This window comes from Rousettus aegyptiacus, unplaced genomic scaffold (assembly GCF_014176215.1).
Source record: "Rousettus aegyptiacus isolate mRouAeg1 unplaced genomic scaffold, mRouAeg1.p scaffold_m13_p_10, whole genome shotgun sequence".
Classification (NCBI taxonomy): domain Eukaryota; kingdom Metazoa; phylum Chordata; class Mammalia; order Chiroptera; family Pteropodidae; genus Rousettus; species Rousettus aegyptiacus.
Window position 1 is genome coordinate 89,688,932 of NW_023416285.1, and position 20,641 is coordinate 89,709,572.

General features: G+C 38.1%; 1 protein-coding gene across 1 annotated transcript in view; it reads left to right on the plus strand.

The window, feature by feature from the left end:
* The window catches only part of CUBN (cubilin), a 224,919-nt gene that overhangs the window by 159,772 nt on the left and 44,506 nt on the right, over positions 1–20,641 (plus strand). The window contains exons 49-56 of the mRNA XM_036226882.1: positions 2,429–2,600; positions 3,713–3,919; positions 5,177–5,326; positions 7,128–7,249; positions 7,783–8,008; positions 9,566–9,753; positions 14,407–14,563; positions 15,983–16,132. Coding sequence (XP_036082775.1) covers positions 2,429–2,600; positions 3,713–3,919; positions 5,177–5,326; positions 7,128–7,249; positions 7,783–8,008; positions 9,566–9,753; positions 14,407–14,563; positions 15,983–16,132 — 1,372 coding nt within the window. The remainder of the gene's footprint in view (positions 1–2,428; positions 2,601–3,712; positions 3,920–5,176; positions 5,327–7,127; positions 7,250–7,782; positions 8,009–9,565; positions 9,754–14,406; positions 14,564–15,982; positions 16,133–20,641) is intronic.

The window sequence follows — 20,641 nt, forward strand, 5'->3', positions numbered from 1 at the left end:
CTGATTTCATGATATGAGCATTTCCTTTTCACGGTTAATTTCCTCTTTTCGGTGAAGCATATGCACTCGTAGCTCTCGAAAGAAGTAGACATGGACAATAAAGTTTTTGAGAATGTATATACCTAAAATTATCCTTATTTTACCCTTTTCTTTGAATATGTGATACACTTTACATATCATATATTCAATATTCGCATACGCATAAGACTATATTAATCATAATTTTGAACTATCACGCCACTTCCCTGGGGGTAAGTTTCCTTCAAGTTCCTGTTTCCTGTTTATGTGTATTCGTCTCTGCCTTTGACATTAGACATTTCTCTAAATGTCTGATGATCCTTGGCTGTTCATTTACATTTAAGGATGAAGTACTAAATGGCAGATTGGAAGCTCTGTGTGCATGACTGGAGCTGTCAACTCGTGAGCTTCATGGGAGGTGACAGAGTTTGCGACTTGCCCATTTAATTAGCAGAAACTACAAATGTCATATCTGGAGGTCTTTTCTCCTGGGGAGATTAATTTTTCAACAAAGAAACACTTTCAGAATTAATTTGTTTTTTGAATCTTTAACACGATTATTTTTCTTTGAACTATATTTTGTAGGTTTAATGTTTGTTTCGTTTCTTTTTCACTCTGCTCCAAACAAAGGGATTTACTCACCGTTTGTTTACTTGAGAACTTGTGCGTGTGTGTGTGTGTGTGTGTGTGTGTATGTGTGTGTGTGTGTGAGAGAGAGAGAGAGAGAGAGAGAGAGAGAAGGGAGGAAAGAGGACTTCCTAAGATCTACATGTTGAGCAAGAGCAGCTTTAAGCAAATGATTCCCCTAAACTCATCTTAGACTCTGTCCAGATGGAGTGAGGAAAAGCTACACCATGTAGTGTGCACTACAGTGAGATGGGTGCCTGATTTTATTCCTACTTATAGCAATTTTAGAATTTGTCCTAATCTCGTATGCCTGCTTCCTACCCCATTGTTTTCTGGGAGTTGTAGTTACTGAGGACAAACAGAAGTGGAGGAGCAAAGTGGAAACAGCGCACTGGTGGCTTCCAAAGGCAGGAGTTCATGTGATAGATGAATGCCTGCACAGTTTTCAGTCATCATAATTCTAAGTTCAGGGCAGACAGTGGGGCAAGGATAAAGGTCATTGATCATGGTTTCCAACATGTCCCATTAGCCTGTAGCTGCTAGCAATCCCTTTTGATTCTGGCAAGGGTTACCCATTCCTGTTTTCAGTATTATTGAAATATTTATCATCTTCTGTTTCCTTATATGTTACTTCTCGGTTTAGAATCAGAGGGATAGTTCAAATACCAATTCTACCATTACTAGCTCTTTAGACTTCAGAAAATTTCATAATCTTTCTGAATTCTACCATCTTAATCTGGAAAACAAGGATAATATTATGTGTCTGAGAGGGTGTTGTGATAATTGGATAAGGTAGTCCATCTGAGTTATTAGCAGAATCTGCTCAGAAAATCGTAGGAAATGTTGTGTCTGGTCTTGTGAGCTAGAAGATGCTTTAAATTAGAAGCCTCCACAGAGCTAAATTTAACCACCAATTACAGTAAATAAAAAAGCTTACATCTTTTGTTGTGGAATACTTTCTCCTTCCCCATAGCTCTTCATGTCATATTCTGAACCATTGTTCCTGATTGTGAGCCATTCAAATCCTTTTTAAGAACAGGAATAGTAACCAATCAGTCAATCGATCAACTATTGTTTAGTTACTTCTGGACTTTTTTTTTCAATTGTGAAGACCAGGCATGCTGAAACATTCATTCGGTTTTGTACAGAAGTGAAATAATGCTTTGCCAGTTATTATAACTATGTGCACAACTAGAGTTATTGTTTAATATTTTGGAATCACCAATAATCCATTTTAAAAAATTCAAATTAGTCAGAATATTGAAGCTTGAGTCCATTAGCAGTTAGGAAAGAACTATTGATATTGAAATTGATTTTTTAAAATTACTTTTAAAAATATTAGAGTCATTATATACTTCACATCATCAGAGACTAACATTTAAGCCCTTGTTACAAATATCAAAGGCCCTAATGCATTATTAAGAAAAACTGCCCATTGGTGAACTCTGTGAAGTAAGATGTAAGCATATTGCCCTATCTGCTTTACATTTAGAGCACGGTTTCCAGCTTGCAATGAGTACGACAGTTTTTCATTTGTCACCACATGGCAGGATGGCATTACTGCAGCATTTTCATTTAGTGAAATGACCTTGAGGCCACAAAATATGCTCCGGGTAACACGGAGAGGTTCGTGGCACTGGGCTTGGAGGCCGTATTGTTACGTAATTCATTTTGGCACAAGATTTCCTTAGAAGGAAGTGTGTCTGGGCTGGGACTGTAACCTCTTAGGAAATGTTTAGTAAGATGGACTGCATGTCTAAACGTTAAACTCTGTTTCCATCAGATACTCAATGGCATCAGAAGTAACTCACCCCAGCTCGAGAAGCTGTGTAGCAGTGTGAACGTAAGCAACGAGATCAAGTCCTCAGGAAACACAATGAGAGTCATTTATTTCACTGATGGATCCAGGCCGTATGGAGGCTTCACTGCTTCCTACACATCCAGTGAAGATGCAGGTAACATAGGATGTTATAAATCCATAAATGCGTTGCAGGTATCTCCACAGCTGCTGCCCATAGCAGAGCCATGTGTTTTCACTTTAGTGATCAAAATTATACCTAGGATCTTCTATGTGAGACAGACATATATAACTAGATAGAAAATCTATGCAGTACAGAAAACACACACGCGCGCGCACACACACACACGCACACGCACACACGCAAAACGTTTGGTTTTGGCGAGAAAAGTTTCATTGTGAATTAAAACTTTTAAAAGTGCTGCAAGAAGAGCTTCTATCCCAGTTCCATGCAATGATGCCATTACAGTTGGTTTCCAGTCCCACAGTCCTCCATCAATTATTTCGTGATGAGAGACCGTCTGCCTCTTAGAAGGTAACTCGCTTCCAGAGCATAACTATGTTAATTGAAGACAGACATATTTTGTTGTTTCTTAATCCATCTATATACACATTTCCATTGTAAATAAATGAGGGGTTTGCATTTGACATAGAGTATTTAAAAATTAAACAAAATGTGGCCTTTCTAGTCTAAATGTCCTCCTACTTTCTGTATTGGTATTATTATCTAAGAGTTTTTTAATTTAGGAAGAATGGAATTGAATATTAAAAAAAAAAAAACCCTCTATGTTATTTTGTTGATACAAGGAGAGATTCATTCCCTATCAAAAGGAGAAAATTCATTGCCACACTGATGTTATGCGACATATTTGATCCAGTTAAATTTTGGGGTCAAGTGGAGAATTGCTAATCAGAAGTCATTGGGACCACCCTTATATTTTGATATTCCTCTAAATTAAATGTTAATGAATAGCAGGCCCAAATTAGGAGATATCAATGCACAGCCAAACCTCACCCACCTAGTCTACAACTACAAAAAAATGAAGTGCTTATCTTTGCACATCTTTTATTCTAAACCCACAGAAACTCCTTCCACAGTTTATGTGCAGGAGACAGCCCTTCCCACAACTTTTACTTCACTAGAAAAACAAATCAGAGCAGTAAAAATGTTGCGGCTGTTATTTCAGTGGTTGTTCCTGTGTTGTTTGTGTGTTCTGTTGTGACACGAATCTCACTGCTACTTTTCCTATTGCCTTTGTTTTTCCTTAGTGTGTGGCGGGTCCCTTATAAATTCCCCTGAAGGAAACTTTACTTCTCCTGGCTATGATGGAGTCAGTAATTACTCAAGAAACCTAAACTGCGAATGGACTCTCAGCAATCCAAGTCAGGGAAATTCATCCATTTTCATTTATTTTGAGCATTTTTACCTTGAAAGTCACCAAGACTGTCAGTTTGATGTCCTAGAGTTCCGAGTCGGTGAGTTCAATCAAGGACCATTTCCCTTATTTATTTATCTACGGTATTTTTCTTATGCCTAGAGACCACCAACAATGAAAGGAGTCAAATTATTATAATGTATTTACATAAGATCCAAAAAAAAATGTTGTTCAGACGAAGCCATAATTCTGTTTGTGTGCAGCCGAGGAAAGCATGCCCTGTGGATAGTGAGGGAGATGGGTCAGCATTTATAACTAGACCCTGTCTCACCGGTGAGATTTGCCCAGGAGAGACTCTGCTCTGTCTTTGCTCTCTTAATGAGTTCAGATTCCCCTTTCAATTATTGGCTACTGCTCAAGATTCCTTCCCTCGGAGCCTGGAACATACAGTGGTCAGACTGTCGGTGCTGTACCAAACTTTCAGGATTCACAGAGCAGGCTACAGATCACTCCTTAGGCCCGAGAAACCAAAAGCAGCTTTGGAATGCACCAGATAGAGAAGCACATGGAATCTGTTTGAGGAATCTTTCCAAGAGCGGTCAAGTTTGTCTTTGTTTTCATGATAGACAAAAATTAAGGTGTACTTAGTAAACCATCATTCCTTTAAGAATTTTTAAATATCTTCCTTCATGGAAGATGAATCCATTTTAGTTTTTTCCTATAGTCCACACATAGGTTATCCATCAAATTGCCCCATCATTACATTGACACTCTTTTCGTGGTTAAAAAAATAATAAAAATAGTGCTCGCTTCGGCAGCACATATACTAAAATTGGAACGATACAGAAATGGGGCAAAGGGTTAAAGAAGTACAAGTTAGTAGTTGATAGCGGTTCATGGGGATGGGGAGCACGGCATAGGGAATGCAGTGAGCATTACTATATGGGCGAGGTGGGAAACCAGAGGACAGAAGAAGCAATTAGGGGGATCGTTTTATAAACTATATAAATGTCCAACCAGTGTACTGCATATTTGAAACTAATAAAATAATAGAGGCAGAAAGTAACAGTGTAGATTCTATGCTGCCAGAGATTCTCCAAGTTTCATGCTATCACAAAATTTAAAGAAAAAGAGGCTGAAAGCAGCAGAAGGTGAGTTGGTTTGCTGGTGGTAACGTTCTGAAGCAGCAGGAAGCAACACGTTGACAAAGATGGAGAGGAGGCGGATGTCTGCTCTTAAAGCAGAATCTATGTGTCAGGGAATACCTTGAAATGTTTTTTATTGGTTCTTATTAAATTCATTGACTGTCTCTCAAAAGCTATGTAAATGATGGCACTTTGTGTGTTGTTGTTTTCAGATAATGCGGATGGACCCCTGATATGGAGGTTTTGTGGACCCTCAACACCTTCTATGCCGTTGGTCATCCCTTATCCTCAGGTATGGATACATTTTGTCACCAACGAACGTGTAGAACATACCGGATTCCATGCAGAGTATTCCTTTACAGGTAAGACATGATTAAGCTTTTAGACTTTGGCAATAAAATAATAGGTAAAATTTTTATAATATTTGCTGTAAAATTTCACATAAATTTTGCTGGATTTATTTCTAGGTAGCTATTGGTTGTATTGTTAATGTCAATAAGACATTCTAAATAGATTTTATGGTTTGTTGTTGTGGATATCTGGGAATTTTTAAATTTTTTTGCATTGATATTTAGCCCGGAGATCTTGCTATACTCTCATTAGCTTTAATATTTTCTCTATAGATTATCTTTGTTTTTTTTGTGTAAACAATCAAATCTTCTGCAAATGATAGTGCCTTTTTATTTTAGCCCATATACTTTATTTCTTTTTCTTGTTTTCTTTTTCACTAGCCAAGCCACCATCATAATGTTGAGTGGAGGGAGGGTGGTATTTTGTTTCTGGCTTTAATGTGAATGCCTATGACATTTCGTTGTTAAATATATCAATTGTCCTTAGATTTCCAACAAATACTCCTTATTAGATTAAATAAAGTACCTTAAATTCTTAGTGCACAAAACTTTTTTTTCCTGTGAGTAGTTATGTAAGATTTTATCAAATAACTTTTTTGCATCCATTGAGATGATTTTTTTTTTTTTTTTGCTCCTTTACTACATTAATGTGATGAATTTATATTGAAATATTTTTCTCTTTGAACCATTCTTTCATTTCCAGGATAAACTCTACTTGGTCATGATGTATGTTTTGAATTTATTGCTGGATAGTTTTTGCTAATGTCTCGTGTCGAATTTGTATCTGTGACATTCAGTTTGTACCTGAAAATTTAGCCTAAGACAGGCAGCACTTCATGCTGCTTTTCTGGGCCACTGAAGTTTTTCTAGTCCCTTTTCAATAGCATGGCAGTCCTTTTAGGTTCCCAGCGTCCTGTAAGAGTCTCGACTCCAGCCCTTCCTTTTGTGGTGAGTCCAAGGCCATATGTTCACTTTCTGTCTGGTCAGCAAACTCTTAGACCCCAATCCCTGGGACCGGCATCTTGGTTCTGTATCCCCACAGACTGACATGCTCTTGGCTTGAGATTACCCCTCAGAATCTGCGTATTCTTATCATTCATTGATTTTTGAGATTGCCTTTCTTTTCATTAAGTTTGGCTATAAATCAAAATATGTTTTGATTATAGTCATATCCAGTGGTTTTTGTGTTATAATCAAATGGTTGACTGGGAAAAGGAGTGAGATTGATTATCAACTTAATCAACCATCTTGCCAGTTGATTTTTCTTTATTAGACTGACAAAAAAGAGTCAGGCTCCAGAAAGAAGTATAATTTGTGTGAAACATCATACCATACTTGCTTTAGAAATTTGTCTGTTTTTCAATGTTATGTTAATGTAAACCTTGACAGATAGTCACAGACATATAGACTTAGGATCAAATGACAAAGGCTTTAGTTATGGTACTGATCCTATTCTTCTTATTTTCACTGGCCTAGATTTTTTCAAGAAAGGCGGTGTTATTTTCTTTGCCCCCAGTGCATTTACTCTCAGTTATACACACATCTAATTATTCTTTATTTATGGTACAGATTATCTTCTTTCTTATTTTTACTCAACTTGAGCCTACTTTCACCATGTGATTCTCTGTATGGGATTCTGTTTACTTCTAATCTTCCATCAGTTTTACCTTGCTTTTATCCTGTCTCATCTACTTGTTCATTTATTGTAGTTTTTAAATCATAATACATGACAGCGATTAGTACTACTTACTTTGGCCTTGCAGGGTTCCCACCCCCCACCGTCTTATTTAGAAGTTCGCAAATCTCATTCCAGATTGTGGCGGAATACAGATGGGCGAGAGTGGCGTGATCTCAAGCCCTAATTATCCAGCCTCTTACGACAGCTTCACCCACTGTTCTTGGTTGTTGGAAGTCCCACAAGGCCACACCATCACTGTGAGTTCTGATGACTGAGTAAAATGCTTCTGAGACTGCAGGCTTGCACTATCATGTCCTGTGTGGGAACAGAGTTTTTTAAATAAGCAATTATTAGATTTTGATCTTGCAAGCAGATCATTCTCTCCCTAAAATGTTCCCATTAGAATAGATACATTGACATCTATGAGTTTACAGTCAATGAAGAACAAGCTCTATTTTTCAAGCATTTGAGAAGCTATATGCAGAAGATACTTCCTCCAGGAGAGAGGTGTTTTTGGTTTTCAATGTGAGTTGCCAGCCCAGCCCAGGAGACTGAGGAGTGTCCCATAAAGACTTTAGTTTGGAGACAAACATCTCCTTTCACAAGTTCCTAGAGAAACCTCAATAAGGACAAAGAGAGGAGGGCAGGGGAAAATTAAATAAGAGAAATACATAAAAAATTGTATCGATTAAAACAAAATAAAAGGATTTGTGGGGGCCTTGCCGAATTCCAAGTAAATAAGTTCACTTGCGGCTCGCAGTGCCTGACTATTTCTCTTTTTCTCCTGCAGCTTACATTTAGCACCTTTGATATCGAATCCCATTCAACTTGTGCTTGGGACTCTGTCACTGTCAGGAATGGTGGATCTCCGGGATCGCCCATAATAGGACAGTACTGTGGGAATTCAAACCCCAGGCCTATTATGTCTGGTTCTCACCAGCTGGTAGTGATTTTCAACTCGGACCATTCGGTGCAAAAAGGTGGATTTTATGCTTCATGGAGCACGCATACTTTAGGTAAAAAAATAATATATATACACACACACATATACACACATATATATATATTCTCTGCACTTACTATCTTTTTTCATTTAAAAAATTTGTTAGCTAATTCAACAGGTATACATTTTATACCTACTCTCTATCAGACTCAACTCTAAATGTCCATATGTCTCATCTCATATAGCAACCCTATAATAAACATATAACATTGATGCATATTTTCTCCATTTTGCCTGGGCAGAAACTTAGGTTACATGGACTGATAATTTTCCTAGATCGTGTAGCTGATAATTGTGTAGCTGATCATCAGTAGAGTCAGGATTTGACTGAAGACAGTGGAGCCCAGAGACTTTGATCTTAATGCTTCAGTCTGCTGCCTCCATAGGCAGAAAGGCAAGGCACACCCAGGGAACAATGAGGAGAAGAAAAGATGTGTTGGAATCACAGGTAACTTAACATATTTGGAGCCTGGAGGCTGGCTGAGGAGTGATGAACTGAGAGCAGGAAGAGAAGCAGTCCCCATCACGAAGAGCCTGGCTTCCATGCTGTCACTTAAGCAATGGGGCCACTGGAGGGTGTTGAGCAGCCAAATGACAAGATAAGATGTGCGATTTAGACTGAATGCTCTTCCTCTAGTAGGTGGCAAAATATCATAGATTTGATTTCAAAAGACATAGCTTTTGTACATTTGAAGTATAAACGTCATGGAAATTCCCAGAAAATATAAGAACTTGAAGTGGTGACTTTAGTCAGGATTTCTTTAAAGCCTTGCAATGTCACACACACGCAGGGAGGTTTTTTCTAGGAGAGGCAGAATCATTACTAAGGTCTTTATGGAATGAGTCCAACTTTCCCTCATTAAACCACTGGTTGCCTTTAAAGTCAGAGGGGAGTTTTAGGTGAGCCATTGGTTTTCCAAGGGTTTAAAAGCAAGAGTTACAGGGATGCTCTTTAATTTGACTTCATTTTGTCTTCAGTTTATAATCTTTTCTTTTGTTATGTCTTAGCTATATATTTCAATAGTATTAACATACTTCTGGATTTTTCTCTCTGTCCGTGTAATTTGTTTTCCTTCATCCATGTTTCAATGAGAATGAATCAGGATGCTTAATGGAAGAATTCCCCTCACCTCAAAATTATTTTCTGTAGCCCTGTATCTTAGAATACATTTACAAATGAGTATAGACTTTCATTCTTTGTTAGTGGTAAGGAAATACAGAATTTGGGATTGCTGGGCCACAAATATTATGTAGCCTTAAGGGGAGATAAATATATTGGTACCGTTTGAAGACAAGATAGAAGTCTAGCCTCTTTATCACAGAGATTGGTGTCTCACTTGAGTTCATGGAGATGTAACAAAACCGTAACAGCTGAAGCTTTTATGGATTCAGTTCACTTTACATTTATTACGTTCATATTGTATATCTGCCCCAAGGGCCAGTGATTCTTATGTTAGAAAAGATGAATTGAAATCTCACATTTAGAAATGTGTGTTCTCTAAAAGTCTTGGGCTACCAAAATTGTTATTTTCCTCTCAAATTAATGACACTTTCCATGACAATATTTAAGGTTGTGGTGGAATACTTCACTCAGATAATGGCACAATCAGATCCCCTCACTGGCCTCAGAATTTCCCCGAGAACAGCAGATGCTCCTGGACAGTCATCACTCATGAAAGCAATCACTTGGAGGTCACCTTTGACAACAACTTCCTAATCCCCAGTGGCGACGGACAGTGTCAGAACAGCTTCGTGAAGGTTAGTGGGCTCGTTTATTTAATTGGGGCCAAACAGGTTTCATGAACATAAATGTTTAGACGAGAAATGATTCATTGCCTCTCAGTGTAGGAAAAGGACAGCTGTGCTGCCTGGATGCCTTGAATGAGAAAAATGAGAAACTTAAACTATTAGGGATCAATGTTTGAACCACGACACACACGTTGCCACATGACTTTCCATTTGCTAATGCATAGGAAAAGTGACCTAATTAGGGAGCGTGTTTTCTGGCCTTACTGAATTCTCATGAACATTGATGGTTCTTCCTTTCTGTAAAAACTAAAGAGGGGCCGGATTTCTGTCTGTTTGTTTATTCTTTCCCTGCCACCTCTCTTTCTCTCCTTCATAGATCCCCTGAGACAAAATGAATGTCAGGCACCATTACAGGCAACATTTAAATATGCTATAAAATTACCAGAGGCTAGAGAAGGGGCTGGTGCAGCCTCCACCGTGCCCTTAAGAGCCCGTAAGCTGAAAAGACCCTGAGAGACCAGGAAAATAATGGCAGGGAGGCAGTTATGCTGTATTTCTAGAAAGTCACAATACTGCTCACATGGCACTGACCTCGCTTTTCCTTGTCTTGTGACCATGACAACTATGTTATAGATTCATCCCATCTGTGCCCTTTTTCATCTTATATGTTTTATCTCTGAGAGACTACACCTTTTAGAGGAAAGAACATTGGCCCTAAGTTCACAGTAGCCTAGGCTCCATTCCTGTCTCTTGTATTCACCACCGGCATGTTCCTCTGTGAGCTAATTAAACATTTGGACTTTAAATTACTCAACTGTAAAATAAAGAAAACATTTCCTACTTTAGTGGAGCTGTTTGAAGCATCGAGGTAATATGATGCAATAATATAGAGTTCAGTACTTAAAATATAAAACCACCTAATGAATAAAAGTGGCTTTTATTGTTAATGTTATTATTTTGTATCATCTCCCACATTATGTTTTATAACTAATTGATCTGTGCTTTCTGTTTAAATAAAAATCCCATACTTAAAATCTTCAGGACTAAGGGATGGGGGAAGAATTCTTAGATTCAGTATCAAAAGAATGATTAATAAAAGGAAAAATTAATAAATTTCATCTCATCAGAATTAAAAATCTTTTACTCTGTGAAAGCCTCTGTGAAGGGGATGAAAAGACAAGCTACAGACTGGGAGGAAAGATTTACAAAGCACATGTCTGACTACAGACTACTGTCTAGAATATATACAGAACTCTCAAACCTAGCAGTAAAAACACAGAGAATCTACTCAGAATATGGACAAAAGATGTGAAAGCATATTTCACCAAAGAGGGTAGTCAAATGGTAAATAAATGTGAAAAGATGTTCAACATCATTAGTTGTTTGGGGAAATGTGAATTAAAATCACAATCAGATGTTGCTATACACCTATCAGAATGCTAAAATTAAGAACAGTGATAAATTCCAAATCCTGGCAAGGATGAGGAAAGCTGAATGAATCACTTATCCATGGCTAGCGGGAATGTAAAACAGCACTGAAAAATAGTTTGGCAGCTTCTTATACAATTAAGCACGCACTTAGCATAAGATCCAGTAATTACACTCCTAGGCATTTACCCCAGAGAAATGCAGATTATGTGTACACAAAAACCTGTATATAAATGATCATAGCAGCTTTATTTGTAATGTCTCCAAAACTGGAATCAGTGCAAATGTCCTTCAACAGGTGAATGGTTAAACAAACTCTAGTATGTGCAAACCGCAGAATACAACTCCTCGATAAAAACAATTGACAGACCAACCAACGATTAGGACAAATCACCAGAGAGTTTTGCCAAGTGGAAAAAGCCAACCCCAAAAGATTACATAACCTATTGTTCCATTTATAAAATGTTTCTGAAATGACAGTATTTTAGAAGTGGAGGACAGACAGCCAGAAGTCAGAGAGTCAGAAAGAGCAGCAGGCAATTGTGTGGTGATAAAGGGCAACTCTCGGGACCCTTGTGGTGCTGGGTGGTTCAGGGTGCTGAGCGTGGTGGCATATAACTTATATCTACTGAATACACACACCCCCGAGTACAAGTAGAAGTGGGAAACTGAGCAAGATTCCTACAAGGTCGATCTCAGTATCATAGTTATAATATTATACTATGGCTTTGCAAGATATCAGTGTAGGGAGAAACTGGGAAATGTGTTCAGGAGACTCATCGATATCATATCTTACAACTGCAAATGAACCTGCAGTTATCACAAACACCTGTTTTTTGTTTTTGTTTGTTTGTTTGTTTTATTACTTAAGTGATAAAATATCATGCGAAGCCAGGCTGAAGTAGACTAAACCTTAAGAAAAGTCAGAAAGTTTTTAACCTGCTGACAATTTTATAACATTTTGTAGATACGACGTAGTTCGATGAGTCCTGGGTCATATAGCCAGTGGCATGAGTTCTTGACTGACGAGGCAGCGGTGAAAACTTAATAACTCTTTCTTATTATTATCATTACAACACTTAGATTCTTAGGCCGAAAGGTACAGTTGTCAGATCCATAATTAATGACTTCGGAAAGGTATAAGTACTAGAGTATTCTTGAAGTTCCTCATCAAAGAACTTGAGATTCCTTATTAAAAGTTTTAGCTTTTATCGCCTTGCCTTTTAGTAATATTTATAAAAATAGTATATGCAGATATCAGTAAGTTATGTTTATACTTTTACAAAATATGGATTGAAAACTTCTGTGTACCATTTCCCTGCATAGTTAAGAGGGGAAAAATTAAAAGGGATATTAGGGAAAATTGGTAGTATGTATTTCTTTCCTGATACATTTTTGATCTTAAGTATTTGGCAGAATATCTGTGTTTTTGATCTCAGTAGCTCCAGTGCCAGTCACCTCCTATATCTAATAAATGGAAATATAATTTGCCTTTAACAAGATGACTAACAGCTGGATCCCAGTGTTTGAAAATCAATTCAAATTATATGGCTTTACAGAACCGAGAAATATTAAATCAGTGCTGTGAATCAGTGATTTCTCATCTCTTCCTATGGACTGACTGCCAAAAGAAATATTTTTAATGGCTTGATGTTTTATTGCTTTGTTTGAGAAATATTCCTGAAAGTGATATGTTCAAATGAGTAATTTTATATAATTTGATGTGAAAAAGAAAATATTCAATAGTCAAGGAAGACTAATCTAAACTCAATTACTTTCTTGCCCTCTTGGGCTAGATAATGATTAGTTGTGTGTATGTGTGTGTGTGTGTGTGTGGGTGGTCGGGAGGTCTTGTCCTGTGCATTGTAGGAGCTTCAGCTGCATCCCTGGCCCCTACCTACTACCTGCCACTCGTAAACCAAGTGTGACAATCAAAAATGCCTCCAGATGTTGCTACATAGTCCCCGGAGAGGGCAAAATTGCTCTCTTTTGAGACTCAGTCAACTCGGGGGGTCTTCCCTGGTTAAACACATTTTATAGTTTTTTTCCCCAATAATGTGTATTTATGACCTAATATCAGTAATTTCCTTGAGTGACTCAACATTTTAGCTACCACAATCTCTCATTTAAACTACTGCAAAACCCTCCTGGCTGATCTCCCAGCACCCTCTCCCCTTTTTCCTATTCCCCACATTGTAATGTTCTCCAAAAGCCAGGCATCACGGAGCCTTAAGCTTTCCAGTGGCTCCTTGCTGTTCTCGGGACAGTGGCCCAGATCTCGCACATGCCTCAGGGCCTACATGGGGTCTGCAGTCTCGCCTCACGCCTTGGTTGCTCTCTGTTCTTGGAACTAGACACACTCCTTCCTGCCACGCGGCCCCTTTGGGCAGGCTCACCACTCCCCAAAGCAGGTAAAGCTCCTCATGACATACTCTCAAGGCCCCTTTCACAGTTGGAATTCCGCATTTAAATTTGCGATTCTATGATTATTTTCCTTCACCAGGCTGGTTAGGATTGACTTGATTTGGAATTTTGTTGCTCACAATTTATCCCTCAGCAGCTATTTTTTTAAATGACTACATCAGTTATTTTATTTAAAGTGGCCGAACTGATGAAATGACAGCCCAGTTCTGCCTGGGAGTCGCCAGCCCATCTGCAGTGAGTAATAGCACGTAGTGACCGAGACTCACCCTTTCTTCAACATGACCCTTAAAATCCATCGCTGCCAGGAAGTCTTCTGTGATTTATTCCAATGGATGATAATCACATGTATGCTTGGAATTCATGTCACTCTCTTGATGCTCCACAAAGTCTTAATTTCCATGGGTTCCTTGCTTGGTACTGTTTTATCCTCGTAACCCACAATGTGCCATCCACCCAGGACGAGTGAGAAGGCCCACAGTACTGTAGTGCACATGGCTGTCCTCTCAGCTGGATCAGGTCAACTAGGAGAAGGTAAGAGGAAACTGGGTAGTGATTGGTTTCTCGAAGTTATTACCGAGCTGCACAAAAATAAACACAGTCTCCTGGGAAGACTCGAGAATGAGATAGGCTATATAAATGCAGCTTCAAAAGATGATTCTCGAAAGATAATATTGCAGATTTGCAGGTATTTTGTTTACTATTATGTTTAGGTCTGTACACACTCACGTCCCATTATTCTCCAGTCTAAGCGCTTTAAAATATTGACAGGGACAAGCTGTGAGCGTTAAATCATGTCTGTGGCTCTGCTAGGTGTGGGCTGGAACCGAGGAAGTGGACCGAGCCCTGTTAGCCACGAGCTGTGGAAACGTGGCTCCTGCTGCCATCGTCACGCCAAGAAACGCCTTCACGGCCGTGTTCCAGTCCCAGGAGGCCCCGGCGCAGGGCTTCTCTGCATCCTTCGTAAGCCGTAAGTAGCACTGAAAGTGAAACCGAGAGGCCCTTGACTAGGGCGTCTGTCTCAGGCAGGCTCGGGGAGGAGTGGGGGCTGCGCCAGGGTTGACTAGAACTGGGGATCCAAGGGAAAGCACATGGGCAGGTCACCCGATCCTGAGAGTATGACCTTCCTTTAAAACTCAGTGAGGATGGAACTGGATCAAACAATGAGTTAGCTGAGAAGTGGTGTAAAAGGCCTGCGTGCCACTGTGATGTCTAAAAACAGCCTCCAAATCCAGAGTGGGCAGGAATTCAGCAGGAGCTGGGAGACCGGTGGGCAGTAGACAGCCAGGTTCCTGGCACGTGGCACATTGACCACCTGATCCAAAATGGTCTGGGGCTTTGAAAACACACCAATCCTTGGGCCTCGCCTAACCCATCTGGATTCAGAATTCCCATGGGCGGGGACTGGCATGCTTTAGCTCTCACCCAGATGGTGCTCGTGGTCAGTAAACCTTGAGAGCCTCTTTCTTCAGAATTTCCCTCCTTCTCTTATTACTACTTACAAATTTGGTTAGTGGGAAACAGCAGTTTTTCAGTCTCAGAAGCAGTGGTGGTGCTGAAACTAATTGAATAGCTACTAACAGCAATCCACTGTTGAGGAGAAAGTTTGATGAAAGGAAGTAGAGGAAAAAATGCAGTGAACAGGTATTCCAGACACACGTAAAAGAATGAGGGTGGTGTAGAGGAAGGAATGAAAGCCCGCACAAGGCCGAACCTTGAGTCTTCACTTGGATTCGTGCACATGTGTGTGTGTGGAACTCTGTGTGCTTTAACATCAGTGGCAAAACAATACTGATATTTTCATATGTGATAGATCAGCGAGTGATATGGATTAACTAGTGGTTCCATGAAAACAAGTATCATTTAAGTGGTAAAGAGGTAGTTGTATTTATGACGCAAGGGATTCATGTGAGAATCTCGTAGGAGTTGGAATTAGTATATTCAGCCATTTTTTTTAAAAAAGCAGGTATTTTTTTTTTATGGTCAGAGTATAATAGTAATGAAAATAATATAGTTTTCTAATAATACAATAAAATATTTTAAGATCATTAGGTGTGCCAATCTGGTACAAATCACTTTTCATCAGTTTTTTTTTGTTGTTCTTTACATGAACCATGTTAAACTTTGGCTAGGTTCTCCTTTCTTTAATATCTTAAAATTAAGTGATTTGCAGTGGATTTGTGGTAAAATTTCTAAAAAATATATATGTAATGTTATCAGCCATTTATTTTTAAGTGAGAATTTGTTCTTAGTCATTGTTTCTTTTATTCAGAGTTCCTCAGGAAATATGCCTATAGAATTTAAGAAATTTCAGTCTTTCCCTCACCGATAAAAAAGGTACTGAATGTGAGAGCAAATGTCCTGATAATGCCTTTTTCTCCCCACTCAGGGTGTGGAAGTACTTTCACTAAACCTTCAGGTTACATCGTTTCCCCAAACTACCCGAAGCAATATGACAACGACATGAACTGCACCTATGTCATAGAGGCTAATTCTCTGGCGCTCATCCTTCTGACTTTTGTGTCTTTCCATTTGGAAGGTAAGTTTATTCTCACGTAAATTGCAGTCGATTCTTAATAAATTCCTGACGGATAAGTAGAGGCAGAGATTGTCCAGAATTACCATTTGAAGAAAATATTTAAAATGTTGCAGAGTATATTTGATGTAAATTTGATTAAAATTCCATTCAAAGTTTTAAGAACACATGTACCATTCTATATATTTCATTCAGGGGTGAAAAAAAACTCCAGAATTTTAAGAACACCAGCATCACGTAAATAGCTTAAGGAAAATAAGTGTGAAACGTATTATATGTTTATAATAGTTTATAATTTATTCCTTTGTATTTATACTCTATACACCTGCATGTGTATACACACACCCACATGCGTGCACACACTGTCAATTAATGAGAAACTCTTGCTGAGTCGAAGCAGGTGCTCAATAAGTGTTGAATAAGTGAATGAATGAATAAAATTAATAAATATCTGTACTCTACTTTTATTAAGTATTACCATGGGACAGGCCTTCATCTCTTTTCTCTTTTTTATCTACATCAGTTCTGTAGGGATTGTGAAATCCCTAGCCATGAATGCCCCTTTGGGTTCATTCCAGCTCTCGGGAATGGGCCGTTGGCTAAGGGGACAGTGAGGCTTCTGATTTGGGCTGGGCTGTGACTATGGTAGATGCAACTTAGTGTGTGTCGGATGGCTGGATGCTATGATGCCTCAGGAAAAAACGTTAACCTTCAAACAGTTGAGTATTTTCAACCACTCAGTTATATCAATGTTGTTTACAGATTAATTTCTCATTTCTACATTATAATTAATCTGAAAATTGGTCAAGTTACCTCTGCACAAGCAAAATTTCTTTCTGTTTGAGTTAGTCTACCACAGCAGTGAAAAGTTACATTTAGCAAAATGTTCTACAGTATTCGGTATCCAGGAAATTTGTTACATAAAAATAAAAATGACATGTAGTACTCATATACTGATAAATTATACAAAACCTCTCTCACTTTATAGTTTTTCTATGACCTCCTTTTCCTACATTGCTACAAGTTTGTGGTTTTGGACACATATGTTTGCTAGAAAATGCCAAGCACGAATTGATATATGTCACTGTAAAAATGGAATATGAAGTAAAATAAAACCGTTTCAGCATTTGCCAGCACAAAATCCCAGTAATATAAAAAGATGTTCATGATATACATAGTATCAGGAGAAGGAAAAAGTTTATGTTAAAATGATTCGGTTTTCTCTTTAAAATACCATGTGCATGAATAAAATTCATGAGGCTCTTAAGCAGTCCTGGAAGAGCTGTCACACAGTGCCATAGGTTATGACACTCGTGTTCTTCTTTAGACCTTTTCTGTTACCTTTATATCCAGGGGAAAGTAGTTTTAATAACAGGAGAAAACCTGTGGCTTGGACTGTGCATTTGTATGGGCATTTTTTTCTCATTAAATTATGTAAACATGAAAATTTCATATGGCAATATCATTTAGAGTTGAAAAGAAGACTCTGGGAGATACACTATATAATACAGCCACGAAAAGCTCTGCCCATACCAGTGGTATTGTATTATTTATAAGGGAACCCGTGCTGAACCAAACAGTGGCTCCCTGAGTTTCTTTGACTAGGTGGGGTGGACGAGCAAGCACACCCTGGAATACCTTTCACGGGGTGTGGAGAGAGAGCACGGCACTTTAGGGGGAGTCCCAATGCCAGGGACTAGTCACGTGACTTTGCACAAATTACTTAATCTTTGTTTCTGATCGTCACTTTCATTTTTTAAAAAATTTAAAATATTTACAAAAGTCAGAGAATGCCTGTAGAAACATATTTTGTAAACTATAATTCATCAAAGCAGTCATTGTTTTTTTATTTTGCTGCTACAAGTCAGGATCTCCAGACGTGCCTTGATACGACTCCCCTGAGAACAGATATTTGGTTTTGCAGATTAAGTGATTTCTACTTCTACTAATAGATTTGCTAATCATCACCCAGTTGAAAAGGCTGATTTTTTAATAAGATAATATCCTTATAATAATGCTCTGTGATAATTCCAGTTTTACAAGTACTCAGCGTTTTCCAACTGCTAAGTGAGTAATTTAATTTCTGGTTATAGATTAATAGAATTATAACATTTCCCAAAAAAGGGCAACATTAATCAAATTTATTTTATAATTAGATTCATATCACTAATCATATCAATGCTGACATTCATTGAATACCACCAATAAGCTGAGATTCGTTAGCTACAGTGAAAATGACCTTCTATTCCTTCTGAAGTGAGCCTGAGGGATTTGTGTGCAGAGTATAGTGTAATAAAACTGAGAATTGCTCTCGGGAAAAATCACAGCTTTTTTTGCTGGAGCATTGGCCTTCCTTGCTGCTAGAGGCCATAGGAACGATTTCTGAGAGACTATGTCCAAATGACTAAGTATTTCTGAGCCCAACATACCAACAGAGCTAGCTAGCGTTGACCTAGGCAGAAATGAAGGTTCTAGGTTTTTTTTTTTTTGTTTTTTTTTTGATGGGCCATGAGCACAGAAGGTGTCTTGGAGAGGCTCACTCTTCAGGCTCACAGGTTGATTATTCACCTACACGCTGGTGCTTTCCCTACAGGATGGTGACAAAGGTTCGGTGACCTACTTTCCACTACAGTAAGTTGCTCTAAAAGTACGTCATGATATCTTATGTTGGCCTGAGTTTCTCTCTCTCATTATTATTACATTTCTAATACTCGTCATTCTAGAAACTAAAGACTCATATTTTCCATACAATCACTGCTTTAGTATAAAAATTCCAGTGAAATCAGAAATCAGTTAAAAGTGATGGAATAGATTTTCATTTGAGCATTTATAAGACAACTTTTTTTTTTTTCCCTGAATGACTAAAATAGCTTTTGGTATTCTTAACAGTGTCTACAAATTTTTTTAAGCAAAATGGGGAATTGACAAATTCAAAATGTTTCCCTTGGTCAAAAATTAAACATGAGAAATAGGCAAAAATTTACAGCAAAGGATGAAAAACTATCAATGTTTGTACTTATTTTGGATTTGGATGCCATTAGATAAATACTTATTTTATTTTCCCAAATATTGAACAGTCTAAAAGTATATTTTTGTTGTATTTTTATTATTTCGGTGGCCAAGTAGATACCTCTCAGTTGCTGGAAAGATTATGGGCCTTTTTTTTTTTTTGTTTGGGTGGTTGCTTGGTTGTTTTTACTTCATAGATAAAGCACTTAATAGATGAAGTAACCTAAGGCAAGTGAACGCCTTCTATACCTTGATTTTTCTTTCATTAAAATTGAATAATAACATTGATTCACCTTGCCGATAATGAGAGGTTTAGAAAATCTTAACTAAAAGATCTTACATCTAGGCAAATTCTAAACTCAGTCTTTCTCAGAACCAGAGTATCTCTTAATAAAAATTGGATAGTAGAGTATTGGAAGAAGCAGAGAACTGGAAGAGCAAATGCTTTTGCTCAGTGTCCCCTAGGGAAGGCCTCAAAAGCCCTAAGAGGAATAGGGCTGGGTTTTCAGAACAGCCAGATAGAAAGTCCATAATATTTGCCTGAATTTTCTTTTATTAACTTAGCAGTCTGGTTTATAGGCTACAGCTTTTATAAAACTAACAGGAAAAAGGAAAGAAATTTTAGGTTTTTTTTTTCCTTTTGCTGTTTTTTTCACCAAGAAGCAGAAAAAATGAGTTTTGTCAGTTGTCTTAGTTCACATTTCCTCCAATTTAATCTGTTAAAAAAAAAAAAAAAGCAGCATTACTCAATTTCTTACCATTGCTTCTCTTTGTTTTCTCAGTCATTTCTAAGGAAATCAGAATGTAGGCGTGTTTCGCAATTCATTATTTTAGAAAATGTTGGGCAATGGTTCTTATAAAATAGCTCCTATTGCTATTTTATTCAAATTGGCTGAGCACTAGAGGAGAGATTTTGGTTACGTGAGATTCTTCACTTGCCTGTGTTATGAGACTCTGGCCTGCACACTGCATGGAGCTGAGTTTCGTACTAGCACATGCTTCTCTGTCCCACTCAATCATGTCCCCCATTGAGGACAAGACTCCAAGCCCCTTGGAGCAAAGTTAATTAGACTGACAACAGATCTCACTGGTGGCTGCCGCCTAGTTCACCTTCCTCTCCCTAGAGCCTTTTGCTACTTTACTGAAAAAGACTTTATCTTATCTACAATATTAAAATATTACGACCAAAAGAATTTTCCTTATCTTTTCTTCTCTGGCAGCTCTGCCTCTCTGCCTATGACTTTCAGGAAAAAATCGCAGTCCCAGCCTAAGTTCCACAAGTTTATACCATTTGCTGAATTACTCATCCTTGGGGTTCTTTCAGTTCTCTCCAAATTCTTGGAGTCATGATGGCATTGAACACTGCTCTGTCATAAAGTCCAATATGTTAAAAATGATATTTCAATACATTGACTAGAGCCTTACTCATTTCAAACAATAAATGTGTTTTAAAGATTTTTAGAAGGATGGAAGATATTCATAAAAATAAATTATAGAGGATCA